Here is a 25292-nt window from a genome sequence, read left to right on the forward strand (position 1 = left end):
GAGGGCAAGGGGGAAAAAACAACAACTTTCCCTCCCATAAGAGCCTTATCGATGAGATGCTTGTGTCTCCAGACTGATTAAAAGATCTCCTCTGAAGTTTCCCTTTCAGTTTTGTTCCCTGAAAATAGAGCATCTCTGAAGGTACAATGGACCGGACATGCTCTACTTACACTCAATTAAACAAGGCCCTTATACAACTGCTGAAGAAAAAGAAAAGAGGACAACACAGAGGACAATTCATTAACCCAAGGACAGAATGGAAAATTTTCCACAGAATTTCTTCTACAGGCAAATCACTCAGAAGAGGTTCTCTCATGCGTCCTCCAAAATTATCCCTCAAGAGCTTCTTGGCAGCATTTTTGAAGAAGCATTTGGTGTTGGTTCATGTGAACTTTCTTTTGCCACATTAGGCAAAAAGGGAAGAATACACCTACTTAGAAAAAAGCTGAAAAATACAGCCAACTTCCTCATTCCATCTTCTTTTATATATAAAACATGATATAAAATATAATGTCTTCCCTCCTCCGTAAACTCTCTACAAGATATCACTTGCAGTTCTTACAAAGATGAATGTTATCTTTCAGGGTATTATGGAAAGAAGCCTATATGGAGATTTATACTTTCACTACATCATTGTATCTCAAGAGATCACATAATAGGAAGGTACCCAACCACATCAACATTGTGAGTTCAGGAGAAAAGACAACAAAAAACAGGACAGAGAGAAATGAGTGCCTATATGTGCAGTCCCTTCTGGCCTTTGAGGGAAGAAAATCAAAGTAAATGTCTTACCTGCAAGGAATGACTAAAGGGTCTGTCACACATTTCTTACCGACTAAGGAGAACATGAAGAGCTGCTATACAAAGAGTCATTGCCTTTGGGCCTTTATTCTCTAGATTACAAAATCACATACTCCAATGATACTTAAATTTGTAACATATTTAGACAATATAGATTCAGATTTTAAACTGTCTGAAGTTACTAAGTAACTAACTATGCAACTAATAGACTGATTTTTTTATAATAGCATTAGCTAATGGTTGGAATAAGACATCAAAGTAATTTGTTTCTAAAGGGTAAAGGGTTAAAAAACTCTCCACTCCTATCCATTCTCCATTCAGCTGGAGAGAGACTTGTGGCAGGTTGACCAACCATTGGGCTATTTCAATATGAGATGGGAATGATGAGGGCCTATACTAGGGTGGTGGCAGAATCAGAGAGGAGGAAGCATATTCTGGGAGATGTTGCAAAGGTAAAATCAACAGTCCTTGGCAACACAGTGGAAATGGCTGGGGGAGGTAGAGGTGGGGAGTTGAGAAATAGTGAAGAATCCAGGATGGCTTGCAGGTTGTAAGCCTCAGGGACTGGAGAAGGCCAAAGGGAGAACGGTAAGCTCTCTTCTAGTCTTTCAAAACCTAGTATCCTTAAGAAGGATTAGACTTATTGTATTTAGCCACAGGAGGCAGAACAAAGAGCCCTAAGTAGAAGTTGCAAAGGATTTTTACATAAATTATCTCCATTTGACCTCTACCCTGTAAACAAGTATATGCATTTCATTAGCAGAAGAAAGGAAGAGGGTTTAACTCGCCCAAAATTACAAAGCAAAATAGGATAGTGCAGAAACTACTAGATAGCCCAGAGAAACCTAAAATGTGCCCTTAAGTGCTTTAGTTTCCTCACCTGGAAAAGAGCTGGTCTACCTGATTTCTGAGGGCACTAGCAAACTAAAGCACTTTTGAGCTCATAAATACTTATAACATTTGGGATCAAATGAGGGGAGAGGGAGAGGGATGAGGAGAGGGAGAAGGAGAGGAGGGGAAGGAAAGGGAAATGGGCAGCACTGAAGGTATACCCATGAGAAAATCCAAAAGACAGAATCAAGGCAGAAACTATTTGGGTAAAAGTCAGAGAAAAGAAAAGGATGAGAAAAAGGAGCCACTTTTGTCATTGTAGTAGATAAAGTACAGGACATAGGAAACAAGCCTAGCACAAAAGCATGGTAGAGGATGGATCAGAGCCTTCAATTATGCAGACATTCATTCTCCTCTCTCCTCCACCCCAGAATCTCTCTTTCCCTTGCTCCTCAGCCCACTCCTTTGGACAAATTATTGAATGAGACAAATAACTACATAAGGGAAATACTATGGATATAACTTGCCTAGATTTTTACTGAAACATGATAAAATGTTTCATGTCATTCACATAGAGAAAGTGGAGAAATAAGGATCAGGTGGTACAGAGGTTAGATGGCTGAGCTCAGGAGTTGTGGCTCCACGCAGTGCTGGTGAGGGTCTCTAGTGGAGCACCTCCAGGATCTGAGCTTGACCCTGAACTTTTGACATTTTCATCGGTGCCTTCCATAGGGGCATGCTTAGCAAATGTGCAGGCTATGTCAAGGTGGAGAGATAGTGAACACACTGGGCAAGAGTCCAAAAATATCTTGATAAGCTACAGCACTGGGTGGTTATCTAATAAGAGGAATTTTTTTTAAAGAGGTAAAAATAAAATTTGAAATTTGGGTACTCAAAAATCAGTTTTGCAAATACAAGATAAGGGAAACACGGCTAGCCAGTAATTATTCTAAAAAAGATTTGGGGGTTTTCATGGACTGCAAGCTCAGTGAGTCAGCAGTGTGACATGGCAATCATAAAAAGCTTTATGTGATCTTGAACTATATTGAGAAGGGCACTGATTCCAAAAATAGGGAGGTGATAACTCCACTGTACTCTACCCGTCATATCTCATCAGTAATATCATGTGCAATTTTGGAAAACACAGTAGAAGAGCTCTCCCAAGAAGGGAGCTCAGGATGGAGAAGGGCCTTGAGTTCCAGTCTCAGGAGAAGACTTAGGAGAGACTAAAAGGCCATCCAGAAGGATCTGAAAACCCAGCAAGCGAAAAAGAGACTAGAGTTACTGCGTTAAGCCACAGAAGGAAGAACAAGGAGTCATGAGAGCAAGTTGCAAAGAGGGCAATATTTAGGTTTGATGTCAGGAAAAAAACTTCCTAAGAATTCTGAATCTTAAAAAAAAGTGAAGCAGCCCTCCTAAAGACAAGCCTTCAAGCAGAGGCTCACGAGGTCTGCTCTGTTAGTGGGTCCTTTCCTGAACAGGTTAGAACATTAAATGGATTAGACTTTAGATGGCTGCTGAGGTTTCTCCCAACTCCCCAATTCTGTCACTCTGATTTTAACTCTAAACATTCCAGCACTCACTTGAAGCAGTTGCTAAGCAGCCCAAAGCTTCCCTTGAAGAGCTAGTTTTCATAAAATTTGCCCTAACCACATTATCACCACAAAATGGACTCTATCCTCTCCACAGGAACATCTAGGCCTGTTCTGAGGCAACAGGACAATACTATATATGGCTGCTAGGCAAATACAGTGGGCCAAGGGCTGGATCTAGAGTAAGGAAGATCTGAGTTCAAATCCAGATCAGATATGCTTCAGGTGTGTGACCCTGAGCAAGTCATTTATTCTCTGCCTTCCTTAGTTTCCTCAACTGCAAAATGAAGACAATTTATTACCTTTTGGAGGTAAAAAAAAAAAGTATTTAGCTTATATAGTAGTTACATTAAAATACTTATTTCCTTCCTTTCTTCCTTTTTATTGCTACTGCTCCCTGTTTGACACCAGTTTTTTGTTTGTTTTTTTGGAAGCTGGAAAAAAATATAGAAAGTATAATTCAGTTGTATTCTCTTATAAGAAGCAATGATGTGTAGTGAAAAAAATCCAGGAGGCTTAAATTCTAGCCCATCTCTACCATTTTCTAGCCATGTGACCCTGAGCTAATCACTTAACAAGCCTGGACCACAGTTTCTCTTTCTAACAAAAGAGGGATTTAGACTAGATGACTTATGGGGTGCTGCCCAGCTCCAATCTTCTCCCTGAGGCTCATTTTATTAATCAATAAAACAGAACTTGATGACTTCACAGTGTATTGATAAGTGAGAGTATAAATAAAAAAGCTATGTTTTCTCTAGCAGAAAATCTTGTCCAGTCTTGATAGCCCTTCACACATGTTCAATCATTCCTTACAGCATTCTGTTGCCCAACTACTCCTATTCAAGCTCCACCAGATCTGCTCCCAGCTATTAAATTCTAACCCATCTTTCAAGGCCCACTTTTTACATGAAAGTCTTCTCTAAATATTATAGCCTTAAATGACTAGTAACTTTCAAACTTCCCCCACAAAAGTAGTTTTATTCAATTTTTAAAGTTTATATTAGTGCTTTTTAAAAATTTGTTGAGTTTCAGGAAACATCAGAAATTTCTCCAAAAAAAGACCATCCCTTGTAAGTAAGAAAGAAATAGTCAAGAAAACAACAACACTAACTATGGCTGAATGTATCTCATCCCTTCATGGCCATTCTACTGACAGGAGGGAAATGTGATTCTTACCAGTCTTCTTGGGTCAGCTCTGATGTCATTTTGAGTAGTTTTCCTTTAAATTACTGTAGTATTTGTTCCATATATCTTATACTTCTCTGAACAGCTACTGGGACTTAAATCTTAAACAATTTGTGTACTATTTAATACTACTTTCTATTCTACTAATATGTTTGCCTTGCTTTACCACCTAAAACATAATAAAGCTATGCCTTCTACTTTTTTATATACTCTGATGCCTAAAAGAGCATAACAAATGGCTAACAATATATATTATACAAGAAGAAATAGCTCAATAATCATCATTAACATTATTGTGTACTTACTAGGAGTATAAATAATTTCTGATGACAAATCTTGGCTCTATTAACATTTAGATAAAGAAACTTGAGCAAGTCACAATTCCTGCACCTGTTGCCTGGTCTCTTCCATAGAAAGGGCTCCCTTTCATATAAGTTATACTGTACAACTAATACAATTAATATAATAATTCACACATATAACAAACTAGAGAAACACTAATAATGGGCTGCCACAGAACCTGTACTCTAGCAATGGATAGAAAGAAGTCTCCAAAGCACAAAGAAAGCTTCATTATTTTCCTTTTACAATAAAGGGGGAAGTAAAGAGTGTTTATTTCTTTCAAAAGCAGGGCATTAAACTCCTACCTAATGACTATGTAGGTAGGACAACAATGTAAGAAAAATAAGAGCTACCATCATTTTCACAGAACCCACAACTGTTATGAAAGCTTGTGAGAATAATAAGCATTACTTAAATTCTAAAGTGGGATATATATTATAAGCATTGGTTTGTTCTACAAAAGTGTGTTCAACAGTAAAAGATAGGTGGTACATTTCACTCCTACACATGGTTACCTAGGCAGTACTCAGTGTGGTGCTTTATTTGGCACTTAGTGCTAATAAATCCTTCAGTATATCCATGGATAACTGATCCAGAAGTTGTTGGGGTTGTTTTTTTTTTTTAACTTAGCAAAAATGCTGATAACTATAATAGTTAAAATATCCCTTTGTATTATTAGAAATGAAAATTTTAACAATTTTGGAGCTACTTCCCTTGTCTAACAATTAGAGAAATCAGAACCATTGCCCTCTGAATTCTCATACTGGACACAGCTCTTTAATAACTAAAATAGAAAAATCTATATTTATCTCTATATTAATATCTCATTCACTAGTCAACCTCCTTGCAATTGAGCTTCCAAACACACAATGATAATTTTAATTGCCATTCCAGTGGCCTTATCTCAATCTTCTCTGCTGAAATTTCTGAATTTCAGTATTCAGTACTGCTGACCATCCTCCTGACCAGGAGCTTGTATCTTCTCTGGGTTTCTGTGACACTTCCTTTGTGGTCCTCATCCTTCTTGTCTGAGGGCTCCTTCTCTTATCTGTTTATTTTCTTAAAACTTTACTGTCTCAGAATCAATACTATGCCTTGGTTCTTAAGTCACTTCCCCAAGGTCACACAGCTGGAAGTGTCTGAGGTCAGATTTGAACTTGGGATCCACCTCCTTTCTCTAGACCTGATTCTCCATCCACTGAGCCACCTGGCTGTCCACTTCCCATCTCTTTTTAAATGCATGTGTCTTAGTGTTTTTGTCTCCTTTTTCTTTCTCTCTTCCCATCATCATCATCATCATCATTTCACAAAGGTTCAATTATCATCAGTATTCGGATGATTCCCAAATCTATAGAACCTCCATGCAGCCACTCCTACATCAGCAGAGCCCTACTGGGCATTTTAGACTAGGTGTTCCACAGTCATCTAAAACTCAAACGTCCAAAACAAAATTCATTACCCTTCCTTCTCCCCCCAAACTCCCCCCTCCACCCAACTGCCCTGTTTCTATCATGGGGACCCCTGTTCTTTGGCTCTCTCAGATTTGCAACGTGGAGTCATCTTTCAGGCTTCACACTCCTCCAATTACTGCCTCTCACAACTGTCCCCTATTCCCTGCCCGCCTGGCCACCCCCCTTTTCAAGCCTTGACCTCCTCTCATTTGGCCTGTTCTCGTGGCTTCCTGCACAGGCTGCTCACCTTCCTCTCCCCGCCTGAATCCTTCTCCGCGGAGTTGCCAGTTTTCCTAAACGTCTGTCCTACTCTTGTCACTTACCTCCCCTTCACTCCTCCGACCACACACAAACTCCGGCGTTTGGCATTTAAAGAAGGGTTTCGCCCGGGAGTCCCAAGCTTCATGGAGTTCTCCTGCCCTTCTCTTCCCAGTCCAGTCCAGCCAAAGCTGTGTTTCTCAGGGAGATCCGACATCTCTCCTCTACACAGGCTGCTCCTCCATGCCTAGAGCATACTCCATGCTAGCCTCTGCCTCTGGAGATCCCGAATTGCTTTCAACATTCAATTCAAACAACTATCTTTTAGGGGAGGCTTTTCTTGTTTTCCCCTCTGCAGCGAGTGTCTCCCTCCTGATATTACCTTGTATGTATTTTAGGCTGGCCTACATAAACCTGTTGTCTTCCCCTTTTCTGTGGGGTGGACGGCTTCATTTTTGTCTGCGTCTTCCTGGTACCTAGTAGGCTGCCTGGCAAACAGTAGATACCTAATCATATTTGAGATATGGGGGAGATGGGTGGTTCAGTGGATAGAGAGTCAGGCCTAGAGACAGAAGGTCTTAGGTTCAAATCTGACCTCAGCCACTTCCCAGCTGTGTGACCCTGGGCAAGTCACTTGACCCCCATTGCCTAGCCCTGACCACTCTTCTGCCTTGGAGCCAATATACAGAATTGACTCCAAGATGGAAGGTGAGGGTTTAAAAAATAATAATAATATTTGAGTTTACCCCAAGGTAAAGAGAAGAACCAATAAATGAGAGAAATTAAGATATTCTGCTTCAAAAATATGTCAAGAAGAGCGAGCCCACCTAGAAATGTTTCTTAAGTTTCCATGTTTGTATTAAGTTGTGAAATAATGGTAAAACCAGAATATAAAAGCTATAAATTTAAAATTAAATGCACAGCAGCTATAAGGTTTCAGATTCCTCTAAACACATGCATGTAATTAAAAAAAAAAAAACTTTTCCCTTCCCTCTTAGAATGTCCAAGAGAGGAGAGCAGTAAGGGCCAGGCAATGGGGAGAGTGACTTGCCTGGGCCCCCATTATACAGATAATTCTGAAAGATAGCAACAGGTTTTAAATGTTGCTCTGAAAAAAAAAATATGATTTGAAGAAAGAGAAAAGTAGGATTACATTTCTGTTATAGCCCCAGTTGGCCAAGACGCCGAATCAGAGACTGTATGGCAGACTCTTGTGAGGTGATAGAAAATCTTTGGATTAGACTAGGCTAGGACACCTTTTGCAGACAGTTAGGAGAGCCCAACTGCTTTAACTCCCAAGGCCTTAGGGAAAGGGCTGTCTGAGGTGCCAAATAGGAGAGGCAGGAAAGCAAAAAGCAAGAGTGAGATAGGAATAGAAATACATAAAGACCAAAGCATAAAATGAGGGGCAGCAAGGTGGCACAGTGGATAAAGAGTCAGGCCAAGAGACAGAAGGTCCTGGGTTCAAATCTGACCAAAGACACTTATCTAGCTGAATGACTTTGGGCACCTCACTTGGTACCAATTCTAAGACACAAGAAAAAAGAGTGAAAGGAGCTAAACCATGCCTATGACAGAAATGGACAGGAGATGAACAGGCAACTACAGCAGCCTGAGCCAATGCTTCTTTTCTTCGTTTTTCCCAAAAAACAGCACTGGGGAAATTTCCACCTAAAGCTTTCATCTCAAGAGCTTTCTTTAGACTTATCCCCTAGAAAGGTTAGGAGGTAGATGTAGGAGGGGAGAAAGAGGTGGCTCTACCTACGAGCCACGTCCAAGGGTCTTATATCTTGTTTGGTCTTCATTTATACAATTTCCAAAGTTTTAGTACAGGCATAAGTTATTAAAGCTTAAAGTTACTTGGTTTAATTAGCTCCTAATAAATTATATAGTCATTTATACTGATATTGTCTAAGCTGATAGGCTCCCAGCTCAAGTTGGAGGAAGCGGAAAAGAGTTCACAAAAGAAGCCATTTCCTTGATTCTTTTCTGGGATAGGAAGAGAAGCCATCAAAATTTTTCTGCAATTTTGGGAATTTTTTGGAGTAAACCCATCAAACTGCGTTGAACTCAATGTGAAAGAAAATTAATAAGCAGTCAAGCCTCCAGCAGTAAAGAAAGAGAGCTGGAGATTGGTATGGCTCTCTCCCAGTAATCTCTGTTATTTAAAAGCATTGCCCTGACAGCTATACACTTTAATATTTATAAAGTTGAGAATAAGCAAATAGTTAGGCTGGATGGAACAATTTTATAAAATTTTCAAAAGTTAAAGTGATGACTTCAAACTAATAGAAACAAATGCCTGTGGACAAGATACTGACTTGGGAGACCACAAATTAACATTATCTACATTTTACTGCATTTTTATTTATTTTGTTAAAAAATGTCCAATGAAATTTAGATCTGTTTCTGGCATACTCTTGCAGGCAGTGAATTTGATACCTTCAGCTTTAAAAGACATCTACAATCTTAATTTACATTTAATCCAAAATGGCTTTTTTCAAGCACAATGTCTGTTTTTCCCAACTGGACTACTATTTATGAAAGACCTATTAGAGAATATTGATTGTTCTTGCCTCCTGGAGATAAGCAAGCATCCTATTCATAGCAACTATGTTGCCACAATCAAGACATCACACCCAAATCAAAAAGAAGTGGGGATGCTAGGAACCATTTCATCACATCAAATAGAACAAATTCAAAAAGTGAGCACAAAGCAAAATCTATACATCCTTCAAGTCACTGTGATCCACTAGTATAGACTCATCTGACCTTCTTCTATTGTCCCTCACATCCAGGGAGCTGCAGCTACAAAATACATACCCAGAATTCTAACATGCAGAATAACACAAAAATAACCTGGAATGACGTCTCAGGTTCACCATTCTAATAAAGCAAAGAGACAGAAATCATACAAAATTGTAAAAGTCAGAACTTATTCCCATTTAGCAGGAGCACTGAGTTTGGGGTCTGGTGCAGAGTGCAACTCAGCTAATCACTTTGTAGTGCCTTGGATATAAAAAAAGCCTAGACGTAGAGCTGAAGGGGAAATTAGAAGGATGCTCAATTTATAGGGAACCCAGAGAGATCAAGTGATATATGCCTTAAGTCATGCAGTAAGCAGCCAAGCCAGGATTCAAACTCAGGTCCTTCCCAAACTCCAAATCTACTACTCTATTCGGTCTTCCACTAGATGTTCTTTAAGGACCTTGCAAACTTTTATATTAAAACCCCATGATTTAGGAATGCATTCGGAAGCACCTATATACTCACCCATCTCTATTCTTTACTCTGTATACCAGCAATCCTGCAGGTCCTACTGGGGTATCAAGGAAAAGCTTGCCAAGTTTATGCCCTATATTTATAAAATGGGCCATTACCATGTCATCAAATGCAATCTATCACTGAAATAAGTACCTGTAAGCACTGGCAGTAAAACTATAGTGTTTTGGGCATGCTCGGGTTGCCTAAGTGATAAGGTTAGAGAATTCATTGTACATGTAGCTTCTTTAAAGGGAAAATTGACTGCGGTAAACTTCCTTTGATTCAAAAATGTTTGGAAAATGTGGGTAATCTACTTGACAACTCCCACAATCTGTGCATAACCAGTTTTCAAAGAAACAAGCTTCAATATAACACAGTAAAGGTTAAATTTGATTGAATATAGCTAAAATTGTCTTTGTTTATTCAGAAGTCACTTGGCGGTTATCTTTATGAATATTAATTTTACCTGAAAAGTATACATGTGAGATAAGGCACAACAGAAGGAATAAAAGTACTGCCACCAATATATAATAGCACGTGTCCATCGGCAATGCATTAATCACTGTATGCCTCAGTTACAAAAAAGACCTGTATTGGTGAGGAAAATTTCCATTCTGAGAATTCCTCTACATTGATAAAAATGTGTACACACACACACACACACACACATACATACATGCACACACACACACAAGGGAAAGGGTATTAAGCTGGCTTGATCAATATTTTCCCTCTGAATATTTTGGAAGTTGCTTTATTTTTAAAATGCTGGCATCATCTTATAAATGGTCTCTCTACTAGCTGGGAAACCTCGGTAGGTCACTTGCCCTCTTCATCCTCAGCTTCCTCTTCTGTAAAATAAGAGAACTGGACAATTCCCTCATGAGCTTTAAAAGATGCCCTACAGCTCTGAAGATTATGGTCTTAACGAAAAACTAGACAATGTATTTATCAAACGGAAGTTGAGTTCCTCAGATATTTAGATTCCAGACAGATATAAGTTTACTACTTATGTGTAACTTTTTTCTGAGTTCAACTGCCAGTTTCCAGGTAAGAGGGAATAGGAATCTTTCTGAGCTTTTACAAAGTCACTGAAGTATGAGTCTTGAAAATTGCTGGTTGTCCTGGCATCAACAGACATCATAGTTCTGATATTTACTCACAAATTTTTTGACAACTTAACTCCCAATAAGGAAGATGACAAGAAAATACAATATTGTGGTGTTACTGCAAGATGTTTATTAGTGCAATTTATTTACTACAATAATCATGTTAAAGTGTCACAGAATACAAATTATTAGGCCTATTTAATAACAAAAATACAAACAGAGCATGAAGTAGATAATAAAATATTCATTTAAAAAGTTCCACAGGTTTCTAGAACTGGGACTCAAAAGGATGATAGAGAATAAAGTCACAATTTTTGGTATATGGTAATGTCAGAACATTTAGATAAAGCAACAGCAAGATTAGTCTGTCAGTTTCCAAGCAATTATAGATTTGTTCACCTAGGCATAACGGTGATGGTACATAATCCTATTACAGTATACATTTCCTTCCTAGGGATTTACTAACATGGAACTTTAAATTCAACATTAAAATTCTTGTTCTTAAAAGAATATATCACATTCTACCAAATGAAATAGAATCGGAGTATTCAACATGAGACAACCTTTATCTGGTCTTAAAAAATAGACAACGTAACATTTTTGGTATTCCATGAATGATTTGTTACAGAAAATAAAATAAAAAACTAAATGAAAAATATTTTTTGAAATGGAAATGAAAGGAAACTAAATTGATGTTAGTAATATGGCTTTGGAAGGGATTAGATCTTCAGCAGTATTTTCCATTGCACTAATTTTAGTTCCTTCACCTACCAGCAAAACATTTGGTGGTATTCCCTAGAGACACCAACCACATTTCAATACAAACCTTGTACTTGTATGGGACACTGATCCTTATTAAAAGGAATGGCTGTCTATCAAGTTTACTTTTCTAAAAACACCAATATGTCCTTCTTTGCAATGCTTACTAGCAAAAAAAAAAAATTACATATATAAAAGCTGGCATTTGCCATCTCTACACCAAAGCTATGTGTGTGTGTATTTAACTATAAGGAATTGTCTTATGAGTTTTCATAATTCAGAAACTTCAATCAAGGTAGGCATAGTTCCTACCTTCAAAAATAAAGCCATCCCTCCAGTCTTCCCTCATTCATGGTCCACAGAATTTTCAGGAGAGAAAACCAAATCACAATAGCCTTTTACACTTAAGAAATGGTTCCCAAATCTCAGAAGCCATTGTACAAATGCTTTTAACAAAGGTCTCAATTCACTGTTAACTAACATATAACTTGACATCCAGGGAATCTGTGTACCCCACAGCTGTGTTCACTGAGTTGCTGACTACTCGATTTTTTCTAGCAGATTTTCTCTTATTTCCCCCAAGTTCAAGACCTGCAAACACTTGCAGCCAGCACTTTATCTATCATTTCCTAATATAACTGCATAATACCATAGTTTTTAGGAAAGCATGTTCAAAAAATTAAATTTAAAGAAAAAATTGCAAGTTATTACCTTAACTCCTTCTGGAGGAGAATTTCAGAATGTTCTCAGATGGTAGATCTTTAAACAGATTAAATCAGTTCAAATCTTTTAGTGAAAAAGAAAAGTTCTAAATTCTGAGGCACCAAGTAAAATCTGGCAAGCTGTAATTTACAAAAATTCTTCTGTACCATACCGATAAGCCTTCAGAGCATTTGATTATTCCCCATTAGCAAAATACTAACAAGATTATTACACTACAGAGTTATATAAGATTACGCCATGGGATCATGAAGATCAAACGAGTAAACATATATAGAGCTCTTTGCAAACCTTAAAGCATTACGTAAATGTTAATATAATTTATTAGTATTACTACTATAAGGTGGCATTCTGTTCTTGATTGTTGCCACAACCACAAATTTGATCTCTTATAAAGACCTTCAGTAATATCTACTTTCCCACAAACTTTCAGAATCAAAGAGGGTCCTTTTCTCTAGCTCTATGTCCAGGTCAGCAGAACTACATTATTTCTGTCCAGAAATATACAACTAATCTAGGACTGCTAATTGAAAACCCTTAAGCACTCACTTTTCACTTGTACAGTATTCTCTGTTTTTAATTTGAAATTTTTAAATGACTTTTAAAAAACAGAAAAACTAAGGTGGATTTGAGACCTACTTCAGCAGGTGAAATCATTCTCTTTAATCTGAAACTAGCCTCTTATGGAAACATCAACCTAAACAAAAAGGAGGCTAGAAAACAGAAGGGTGTTTCATATAATGGATGTAAAAATGAACCACCTAAACAGAGTCCATGTACTTATATACAAAAATACTAAAAAGGCTTCTTGAATTCAAAATTCAATGAAGGTTCTAGTTTCTGAGAAGCTTGAGGAAAATAAGTATTGAGTATAAGCAGGTGACATTTAGATATCACTTAAAAAGTAAGAATATTGAATAGGTTTTATATGAAGGTGATCATGCCAAAAAAAAAAAGTGAAGACTCATGAATCATATTGGTATGGTATACTGAACGTACAAAAAGGTACTTAAGCAATTTCAGAGACCCCATCTTAGAATTTTGCATTGGCCCTGCCAGATTTGCCAAAACCCAGTTCTTCTCTCTATGTTAAATTTCTTCATATTGTAGTGAGTCATCTTGGCATTCCCAAAGAATTAGGATCTTTTTTGTTAGCACTTAATGAAAACATAACTAGCCTTTCCATTTTTAATTACCTCTTAGTGTAACTTGCTATATTTCTTGAGATTGGGATATAGTAACTTGCCTTTCAAAACTGGGATTTGGTTTTTTGTTGTTTTTTAAACCTAAGATAGGTGAGCATTTTCAATCCTAATCATGAATTTTCATAAACTGCTTTAGTTTGAGGAATTAATTTTTTCCATTTTTAAAAATGGATCAAAGTTATTCAAAGCTAAAGCATCACAGTGATTATCACTTAAATTTCAAAGCAAATGAAAGAAGTAATGATGGCCCAGAGGATTAAAGTAATCTACAAGCAAGTTTACAGGCAAATGGGAAAGAAAGGAAGGATGGCTGCAGTCATGGTGGACCCAATCCCTTATGAAAGCACAATTTCGTTTTTGGTGCCACATTTCCCCAATCTATTTTGAAGGTCTGATGAAATGAAAATGACTAACCAAAAAAGAAAATGAAAAAAAAATGAAAAAAGACAAATTAAACCTTAAAAAAATTTACTACTAAAAGTAAATTGAAAGACATGAGGTAAACTTTTTTTTAAAAAATAGTGCAATAAAAAAATCCATTATGCACTTTTGTGCTTACAAAAGAAAGAAGGTTCCATCAAGCCCTGCAGTGCACAAAGGAGAAGTAGTGGAATGCTCAGGCATCAGGAGAAATGGGCCCTGGAGAACTACCCTCAGCTTCTTCTACATCGACAGGGTCCAGGAAGGAAAAGCAAAGCTCGGCAAAATGTTGGAGGTTTTAGAACTGTAACGATGGTTAGAAAAGACCACTGGTCTGTTGATGGTAGCAGTCCCAAAGTAGGGGGACACACTAGGCTTCTAGGAGGAAAGAAATAGGAAAGGGGAAAGAGAATGGAAAAGAGAAAGGCAAAAAAGCACAAGTCATTAGTAAATAGAAAGTTCAGCACATCAAGCTCATCAAACTCTATGCCATTTTTACAGTTGGCTTGCCCTTGGGCCAAGTAACCGTTATTGAAAAAAGTGAAAATGTCAACTTTTTAATAAGAGTTGCTGCTGTTTCATGCAGGAATTAGTGGTTGCCAAACCAGAGCGTTAAGTCACAAACACACTCCCCAAGCTTTATCTTCATTAATACAAACACTTTAACAAGAGAAATATGAATTAAGGTATTAGTGGAGAAGATAACAACTAAGCAGGAAAGCAAACCAGTGAACCAATTACTTTAGATGAAGCATTGAGGCCAAAGCCTTGACCTTTCAGAACCTTTACCATCTAGATATGAAAATTTCCTGTTATCCAGGGCTTAGATGATACTCAACCAAGCAGAGTGGCCTTCCAAAACCCACTTCATGCTTGTTCTGATTCTGGGAATAAGCAGCTCCACCCTCTCGTGCAGATTTTGGAAAAGTTACATGATTGTAAAATGTAAAAGTCCACAAACCGTGATTTCTCTAGTTCTCTTCTCTGCATGCTCTAAAAGTCTGGCCATAAAGAAGAGTGTCTGTGTTGAAAGACTGTGTCTTATCTCCCTTTGGTTCAGACTCCATACATAGTCTGCTGGAGAAGAATACTATTACAGGAAATTTTCAATCATCTAATAAACTTGATATCCAATTTTAATTCAATTAAACATTTTTAAACTAGATTTCAATAAATTTTATAATACCCAAAATGTTATATCAGTCATTTCCTGAGTGTATATGTGTATATATATATGTTTCTTTATTCATTCTCATGTATTTTCTTTAGCACAGTTCCATTGGGTATACAATCCATTTTTCTAATTCTGTTTTTTTTAATTTTACATTATTTTGAAAAGACCTTTTCAGATTTTTTGATATTCCTAATTTGTCAATCATATTTGCTTTTATTGTTCCATTACATTAATGCACTATAATTTTAACATTCCCATATTATTGATCAGTTAAGCTGGTTTCAGTCAGACTCCTGAAATTATTAATGAAGTTGCATAACTTGTTAAAACAGGCAGCCTTTTCTTCCAGCAATCATCACAGAGCATAAGAAAGATCTGAGCAACAAAAAAACTGGGTTAAAGTGCACCAGCAAATTTACAACTTTTTAAGTATGCACTCAAAATAGTTTCCAAAAGGAAACACTTGGGACAGTGAGGTGGCTCAGTGAAAAGAGAGTCTGGCCAAGAGATTGGAGCACCTGAATTCAAATCTAAACTCAGATCCATCCTAACTGTAAATGACAACCTCAATGGCCTAGCCATCACCACTCTTCTGCCTTAGAATGTATACTTAATATTGATCTAAAATAGAAGGTAAGGGTTTTTTAAAAGAAACAAACAAAAAGGATGCATTCATTTAGTTCTGCCCATAATAAATGAGTTTGTTTCTCCACAACTAAACCAGTACTGTTTCAATTATTTCAACTATTTTTGACAAATTGATAAGCATGACCAGGTAGTTATCATTTAGATTTCTCAAAATAGTGAGGTATGGGATTTTCCCATTGATATTTAACTATCTGAATTTCCTCTTTAAAAAAATTATTTGTTCAGATGTTGTGACTATTTAGCCACTGGTAGTTCCCCTACCTGTTTTAAATGTCAGGAGTTATCTCTAATGCTTGCTATAAATGTTTCTCCTATTTTTTCTTTTCTTTTTTTGATTTTACATTTTTTTTGTGCAACTTTTTTCTTGTTTTTATTTAATCACTATTGGACTGGCTATAGAATCATAAATCAACAGCTGAAAAGGATTTCTAGGTCCAAGGACTTGGACAGCAATCATCTATTCTAAACCTCTGACTATACAGGTGCAGAGATTAAAGCACTGGACCATTACATGACCTACCTAAAGACAAACAGTTAGTAAGCATTAGAGGTGGAATTTAAACCAACATCTTCTGATTCTAGAAACAATGTTCATTCTATAGTATTATGTTACCTCTGATACATTTTTCCTATATAATTTTGCAAATTTAATAAACTGCTTAAAAAAACACTTCTTTTCAACAGCTGAAATAAACACATCATATGGCTTTCTTTCAAACACAAATTTTTATCCAGGTGAAGGTCAGTATGGTATAAGACAAGTTTACAATGTTTTCTACCATGAATAATCAGTTTTTTAAAAATTAATTTATTCCATTTTTCATATGTTTATCAAGGGCTCATCTTATTTATGTATCTGCTTGAATATACAGTATTTTTATTCTATTCTAATGACTTATTTCTCCATTTTTGCCAAGGACTAGAAGCTTTTATGACCATTTTAAATGATCTCTTAAAATCTGGGAGTAAAAGTTCTTCAATTTTTTTCTTTTAATCAGCATGCATATCGATATTGTTGCCAATTTTATTCTTTTAGTGTGCTCTATTCTTGGTATTTGGATTCATTCGTATTGCATTACATCTGTAAATTAGTTTGAGGAATACTGTCGTTCTTGCTATTGTACAAAAAAAGAGAGAGCAAACTATGATTTGTTGCTGGGGGGAATGAGACAGTCTTCTCCAACTGGCCCAGACTTTATAATTGATGTGGAAGCGAATAGCATGACTAGAGCTTGGTGGAAAGAGGTTGAAAACAATTTCTTTAACAGTTTTATGTAGCTCTTTTCCATTTAAGGAAGTGGAATGCTAGGATCATTTTTCCCAGTCAGGAACAACAGTAAATAAGGACTAAAAAGGTTTTCTGACCAAGAGTCAGAGGAGAGTTGAGGACCCAGAGATTACAATAGAGAATGAAAGGTTTAAGGAGCATAATCTTAGCCTGAACAACTAATACCTTTTGCCTTTGTCTAGATGGTTCACAGCTACTAGATGAAAGATTTCCCTTCCCTGCCAGAGTCTTACTAGCCACAGTGTACTTTCCGTGGAGAATAGCAATTGACTGATGACAGCACTTTAGATGAAGCCGATATGGTAACTAATATTGAAAAAGAGTTGCTGCCTTCCATCTCTTTGATGGAAAGGCTTACTAATTAGAGCATTCACCACTAAATGGCATAGGTAACTAAAAGCTTTAAGCGCTTCATGAGACAGTGGGTGACATTATTAAATGAAACCTATACAATGACATCAGAAGATGACCGTATTTTAGTATTAGCAGCAGAAGCTGTTTTATAAAATATGCGTGCTAAGAAAAGTAAAAATATCAGTAAGGGTTCAAATTATGGTTTGGATCAATTTCTGCATACGTAGAGGCCCAGGGCCAGAGATGTGGTTATTGGTCTAATTCAGAACTTCTTAACCCTGGGTCTATGAATTTGCTCATTAAATATTTTGATAATTAGACCTCAATTTAAATGGTTTCCTTTGCAATCTTATGGATTTTACTTTAGTTTTTTAAAAACAATATGCTCAGGAAAAGACCATAGGCTTCACTAGATCAATGACAGAAAAAAGATTAAGGATCTCTGATCTAATACAACCGTGACGTGGACACATTTCCTTCTTGTTGTTATTGTTAATGCCTTCATTTATTTTAGTCATTACAGTATTCTCCATGTCCTTACTTGTAAAAGTGTGTGTATGTGTCTGTGTTATTTTGCATACATTTAAACAATATTATTGTCCTCAATTTTTCCAGCATGGAAAGAGGTTTAAAAAAGTGTATATCAATTTGCTGTTTTATATTCAATTCTGTTGTTCTACCTTGTACTTTATAGTTCATCTCACCAGGTAAGAGATCCCTGTTCTATAACCATAGGCTGTATTCTATATAACCAGTCTAAGCTTCTTTTTGATCTCCAAGTGAAGAAGTTCCCAAGTTCAAGAGTTCAGTTTCCCTCTTTGAGGCTGAGTGTCCAAGTTATAAGCCTTCCCATAATCACTGTTAATTAAACAGAAGCCCTGAGCTTGCCTTTATTAGTACACTTCTAGGTGTTATCTCAGCAACACCTGCAGATCATTCCTGCGAAGGAAAGCTTGTTATTTCACGTAATTCCAGCCTCTGAGAAAACGAATGCTAGCTCTGTGCCATCTCTGAGAACCAGAGGAGCTGACTTGGTCCCACCTTAAGGCTCTATCCCTGTAAACTCCAAGTTGTCATATCTTATACCCAAGCGCCTTGGACTTTGGTGTGCCGGATAGCAATGGCCTCAAGAGGCAACTGGACCCCACAAACTCAAAAAGTATTCCTTAGAAACAGAGCTAGGCGGGCCGTGTCCTACGTGCACTACAGGACCCTTCCTTGATGTAACCAATCATGAACTCACGATGTTGCCAATTTCATGACGAAAACGATTTTAGTTCTGTTCTTTGCTTTATGCTATAAAAATGTATTGCACCCTTGACTTGCAGTCTTTTGGCTAACAGGTGAAAAGACTTGCTTTATTGTTGGGAAACACCCCTACTAATAAACTGTAACTTTGCTCAGGGAAGTCTGCCTCGACTCCCCCTTCTTGTTCAACTTCACACACAACAGAGGCAGTGAATAAAGCTTTTCTGGACTCTCATCTAATCTCAAAAGTACCAGGAGAAAGACATTCAACCTCTCTGTACCTGAAGTAACCCTCTAAGATAATGAGTCACAAAGGGGTTGACCATCTGCATCATTGTAGGATTTTCCAACCAATTTCCTTCCATTATATCAAATAAATGATTGTTACTTGAAAAAGAAAAATGGTTAAGCAAAACTGATTGATGATGGCTGGACGGAAGTATATGAAGTATTCCACACGTGTAGATCCCCCATCCTTCCTTCAAAGAAGGATGATCATTACCTTCTATCTGAATTCAGCTTTCTCTTGGTGTTGTCTTAATTAACATTACTATGGCTAGTCTAAGGTCTGTTTCCCTGGTTCTGCTTTCTTCACTTTGTTATCAGTTCATAGTTTCCCTCATGTTTCTCTAATTTTCTCAAATTAGTTATGCCTAGGCCAGGATTTGCTCAGGGTCTTCACTTTGATTCTAGTCCTTCACTATCAAAAAGGCTCTGTTATGAATATTTTGCATAGATGACCATTTTCTCTTTTTTCTATTTTCTCAGTTTCTATCTTTGGAGCCTTTAGGATACATACCAATTAGTGCTATTTCTGGGTCAAAGGGAAGAACAGTTTAATGATTTTTCTAATATAATTACAAATCTTTTTCCAGAATGATTGGAATCATTCATGGGATCTACTTAAAACCACAACAATTCCACTGGTTATTTTCTTTTTACACCATTTTTGCCAATTTGTCAGATATGAAATAAAACCTTACAATTTTTGTAATTTGACTTCTCTTAATATTAGTATTTGGATACATTTTTATATGGCTGTGGTCATATTGCAATATTTCTTTTAAAGACAGTATGAACAGACTTTTTGTCTGTTTGACAAAAAGTCTGTTTATACTCTTTGATCATTTGCCTTCTTGACATGCCTTTTAGTCATATTTTTGTCTTTCTCATATGGCATGTGTATGCCTTATATGGCATATTTTTCAGACTTTTATTGGGGATATTGTTGGAAATATTATCCCGTAATTCAAAGTCTTCTTCTTGCTGCAATCACATTAATTTTGTTCATGCAAAAGTTTTTTTTTATTTGAATTTTAAAAATTGCCTCCTTTGTCTTTTTTTACTAAAATCATCTCCTTATCTTGTTCTGATGAGGAATTGTCTCCTTAACCACAGATATAAACGATGCCTCCTATTCAATCCTAATCTTTTTAAGATGTGATTTTATACATTAAGGTCATATTCATTTGAAACATTTTGAAATATGGCCTAGTGCTGGTCTAAACTTCTTTTTTGTCTAAATGCTTTCCAAGTTACTTATCTAATCTGTCCCACTAATCTACTTTTCTAATTTTTTACCTATTATCAAATAAATTTGACAATCACTTCTTTATAATAATGATAATTATTTCTTTATAACTTTTAAGTTTCAAATCATAGAAATGTACTGAGATTTTGGGGACACTTTATAGAATCTGAATGCATGAAAAACAAGTGTTAAGTACATGTATTAAGTACCAAGCACTTTGAGAGATTCAAAAATAGAGAAGCAAGGTTCACTATCCTCAAGGAAGTTTATGTTCTAATGGGGGGAAAATACATATACGGGAATGATAGCCAGTGAAAGAATATTATAAAAATGATGAGTGGCACAACAGGTTGGAAATTTCTATACCCTTTCCAGAAGTATATTATCTAGAATTAGGAGGCAGCAGGAAATGATGAAAATGAGGTCACATGAAGCTAAGGGCCAGACTGTCTTCTGCCACTAAAAAGAACTTGCAACTTCTTTATCTGTGTTTATAATATTAATCATTTCTCTCTTAGCTTCCAGAGATTTTCCATGTCGAATCACACTCTCTTTTGGCTTTGGATAAATACTTTTTTTTTTTACCATATGCATCTTTACCATAATATAGTCATAACACAAATAAATTATTTATTTTGTCAAAGTGCTTATTATAATTTACATGAATAACTATACTCACTGTTTTCTTAATATTCAACTATTCTAGAATACCTGGTATAAATCCAGCTTGGTTACTATCTAATTACCAATCATTTATTTAAAATTTTGGCATAAATAATAATTAAAGAAATTGTCCTATAATTTTCTTTCTTAGGTCAATCCTTCCTTAATTGGGATACCCAGTAATTTTGTAGGATGCTTTCTAAATTATTCTGAATAATTTTTGTAGCATGAGTATTTGTTGGATCTGGATATTGGTGGAAGAGATGTGAGGAGAGAGTGAGTTAGGAGGGATGTGAGGGGAGAGTGAGTTAAGAGGATCTCCTCTCCCTCCACAAACCCAGAAAACCAGCTGGAATTATTTCAATTAAGTAAACTGTGCTATAGATTGGAAACAGTTGAGATTAAATGTGTCCCCTCCCCCCTAAGTCCAAGAAAGTTAAAAGTTTCCTAGGGGTCTTCAGGTCAGGAATTCTAAAAAAATCTGCAATCCTACTTTTATATTCCTCTTGCCCAAAGGCCCATAGCTTGGTAGTCCCAGATAAATCCACTGGGAAAGGAATTGGGTGAGGGAGAAGAGGGGGGCTTGTGGATAAACTTAGTCCCAACAGTCCCAAACCTGTATAACAACTTCTTTTTCTGCTACAGTCCCCAAAGATGGGGAGTGTTGGGGGAGGAAGAGTTAATTCACACTTTCTCAAGTTTCACCAAAATCCTGGTGAACAATGATATTCATGCTATATCAGTTAATTAGCTTTTTCTTTCCATTAGTCAATGACTTTATAATCCAATAGTTCAGATTCAATCATCAGCATGTACTCCCCCTCTAGGATGTCTGTATCTAATGATCTGGATAGAAGATGTCTCCATTTTTTAGGAAATCATATTCATGGCAATAAGCATCATTCTCAAGTGTTTTCTTTTATACAAATGTCAAGAGGTCAAGTAAAAGTTTTCTCTGAAAACCACATCACATAAGTATTTTTGGTTTATGTATGTGATGGTCCTAAAATTTTAGTTCCATTAGAATAAGGGGTTATATTCTAATCATAATAGAGATATTATATATAAAATTAAAACAATCTGGATAGTATTTTAATTAAAGCAGTGGCTAATAGTGCTTCTGAATAAAAGTTACATAATAAAATAGTTGTGGAATTAATAAAAGAAAGAATGAGAATGAGTCATCACTTCCCACTGTGTCATTGTGATTTATGAAGTTAACAATATCAACTGAATTTCCCAAGGTCAAACAATTCTGAGTGAATACAGGAAAATCTAGCTGTTGCCAAATTCAATATGCAGATTTATCTAAGGGGTTTTGGCAGAAGAGCTCAGTTCCCCTTGGCTGAATCTTTCTATGTTCAGGAAATCAGCCAAGGAAAAACCCGGGTATTTAGCCTAGATGTGTGAGATACCCCTCGCCAAAATAAAAGAAGAGGCAAAAATCTCTAGATATAAACGAGAGATGCACAGACACAAAGCAAAAGCAAGTCTCTATTATACAAGTGTCTGGCTTGCCATGAGGCCGGCCTACACATTTGCCAATTGCATTTGTTTCTGCAGACACAAGAGAGTCAGAAAATACTTATTATTACTCTTCTGGTTTTATCCTTCTCTTCCACGGAGAAGGATGTACTTTAAATAGCTGACTCTGTTAGGGAAAATATAGTGACATTTCTTTCACAACTATAATTTAAGTGCAATTATTTATAAAAATGCAGTGTCATTCGCAGATGGCTGTTGACAATACTCCAGTCACTCACTCGGATACCTGGTAAGAGAGTTGCATAGCACACTTCTAAAGATATTTTGCTGCTATATCAGAGCTCACCATTTCAAGTTCCAAGAGCACATTAAGAGAACAGTACCTCAAGGGTGTAGAAAAGGAACCATAGAATCCCGGAGGAATTTCTGTGATCACTTTAAAATATCAAAGAAAGAAACTTCAAAGAGAAGAAAATTTCACAATGGCAGCAGCTGAAGCAAAGCACTTATAAGTAGAGAACAGATTTCTAAACTATGGGCGTTTCTCGTTCTAATATTCATCTAGTGGAAACAGGCTAGAAATTTTATGTAATCAATAATGATTTCAACTTCAATAAATTTAAGGAGTAATTAACTATAAACAGAGCAATTAGAAGTAGAGGCTTCCATGATGACATTCTTCTTTCCATAGGAAACCATTAATTACCACCAAAGGGCTCCCAAAGTTAACAAATGAAAGGCACAGCTCCACTAGGATTAAGGCAGACATTCTTTTTTTTCCCTTTTAAGGAGGTTTTCAATAATAAGTAATATACAGAAAGCCATGTAATACAAGAATACAGAAAAGCTCTGTCAACTCATTTTAACCAAGTATTCTTTTTCTTTCCAGGAGCTGATATGGGTTCAGAAATATCCAGAAGTACTTTCTGAAGTACTCCTCTGGCCCAAACCAGCTCTACCCATTTGATTTAGCTATTTAAGAAACACTTACCAGTGGCATCATTCTCTTCTATTTCATGATCACCATTAGCTAACACTGTTGGTTTGGTAGGTGTAGTGCCTGCAACAATTGAATTAGAGAATAGTTACACACACAAGTGGTTAAAAGAAAAATATAAGGGTTTTTTCCCTTTATTTTTATTGATAACTTTTGTTTTTAAAATCCTTAGCACTTCCCAATATTATCTCTCTTGCCCTTGTAGTCATCTCACATAAATTAAAATGCAAAGAGTTTATCAAATCTAAAATTAATCAAAAAGTTGGACTTCTACATAGTCTCCCCCGAACTTTTCCCTCTCCCCAATTTTTGTAAAGTGTCACAATAATTTCATAGCCTTCAGTTTTGATTGATAAGTTCAAATTTTAACTGAAGCAATAATCTCTGTTCATCTTCACAACATAAGATATCTCTCAAAAATTCAATCTTTGAAATTACATCTGCATCACTCCCAGATTACTCTCTCTAGGATAAGGAAATATCTAGAGAGATCTAGGGGTTCTTATCTCTTATTCAATAGTATAAAGCTTTGTGTTCTACAATTTGACAATCATTAACACAGGCATGCTCTCTGCAATATTCTCTAAAGTTAGTCTGTCAACTATAGTTTATTAAGATTTTACTGAAATACTGCTCTCAAGAAACTCACAGTCAAACAGGGGAGACACTATACAAACAAGTATGTGCAAAGAAGATTCAGACAGGATAAACTGGGCCTAATCTCAGAGGAAAGGCACTACAATTAAGGAGGTTTGGGGAAAGGCTTCTTGCAGAAAGTGTGACTTTAGTGGAGAGCTGAAGGAAGCCAAGAAGCAGAGATGAGGAAGATGAGCATTTCAGCAACATTCAGATTTGGGACCAAAGACAACAAAGTCAATTAATCGAAGGGAAGGTAGCAGAGAGGAGGTTACAAGAAGACTGGAAGTGCAGGAAGGGGCCAGGTTCATGAGGCCACTGAAACCAAGCAGGACCTTTTCTTCAGTAAAGAAGGCAACAGAATCCCAGAGGTTTATTGTTGGGGCAAGGGAGATGACTGGGCCAAACCTGAACTTAGAGAAGAGGGACTTTAGGAGAGAGAGTTGAGACAGGGAAATTGTAAAGATTAAAATTAAAATCTGATGCTCCAAGTATTATTTTAATACTATTTATTAAAATAAGGGGAAAAAAAAGGGGGGGGGGAGTAAATCCAGAGGGGAAAAAACCTTTCCCTTGCTCCACTCCTGTCCAAGCCAGAGAGAGAGCTTCTGGGAGAGAGAGCCAGTGTGGAGGACACCAAAACTGAATACGAAATTAACCAATGATGTACATTCAGGAAAAGGAAAGGGGGATTGTGGGAAATGTAGTTCAGGGTACACATTCTAAAATTTAGAATCTAAATAATACATTTTCCCCTATGATCCTTTGGGAGACCAGTCTCCCCAACAGATCAGGAAAACATAACTTATAACTTGAACTAGAGGTATATACAAATACTAGAGTTTTTAAAGGAAAATTACAATAATTTGGAGATAAGAGGAAAATAAACATTCTAAATAATACAAGGCCTCACAGGAGACTACTACAATGGTCCACAAATGAGGCGATGAGGGCTGGCACCACAGTGGCATCAAGGTTAGAGAAGTGGAGAAAGATGAGGGTAAAATCAATGACATTTTGCCAGTGACTAGATTATCAATAGCATGAATGAGGACTTGAGAATGATGTGTAAGTGAGTGACTCAACATTCAGAGGAAAGCTAGCAGGAGAGGAGGGCTTTTGAAGAATGATAATTAGTTTACTTTGGGATAAGATGAGTAAATTATTTATAGGACATCCAATAAGTAATTGTTGATGTGGGAACAGTGGTTAAAAGCAAAGTTTGGCCTGGACAAGTGGATATAAGTATTTTCCACAGAGATAATAATTGAAACAATGGGAGCTAATGAGACCACCTAGTGAAACAGTATGAAAAGAGAAGAAAAGAGGGC

At 36.6% G+C, this 25292-nt stretch overlaps 1 protein-coding gene across 35 annotated transcripts in view; it reads right to left on the minus strand.

Annotated features, from left to right (window-relative positions):
- The window catches only part of MAP4 (microtubule associated protein 4), a 234822-nt gene that overhangs the window by 109580 nt on the left and 99950 nt on the right, over nucleotides 1-25292 (minus strand). For all 35 annotated transcript variants that reach the window (XM_056805211.1, XM_056805221.1, XM_056805215.1 and 32 more), the window contains one exon: nucleotides 23320-23388. In XM_056805211.1, coding sequence (XP_056661189.1) covers nucleotides 23320-23388 — 69 coding nt within the window. The remainder of the gene's footprint in view (nucleotides 1-23319; nucleotides 23389-25292) is intronic.

This window comes from Monodelphis domestica, chromosome 7, assembly GCF_027887165.1.
Source record: "Monodelphis domestica isolate mMonDom1 chromosome 7, mMonDom1.pri, whole genome shotgun sequence".
NCBI lineage: Eukaryota > Metazoa > Chordata > Mammalia > Didelphimorphia > Didelphidae > Monodelphis > Monodelphis domestica.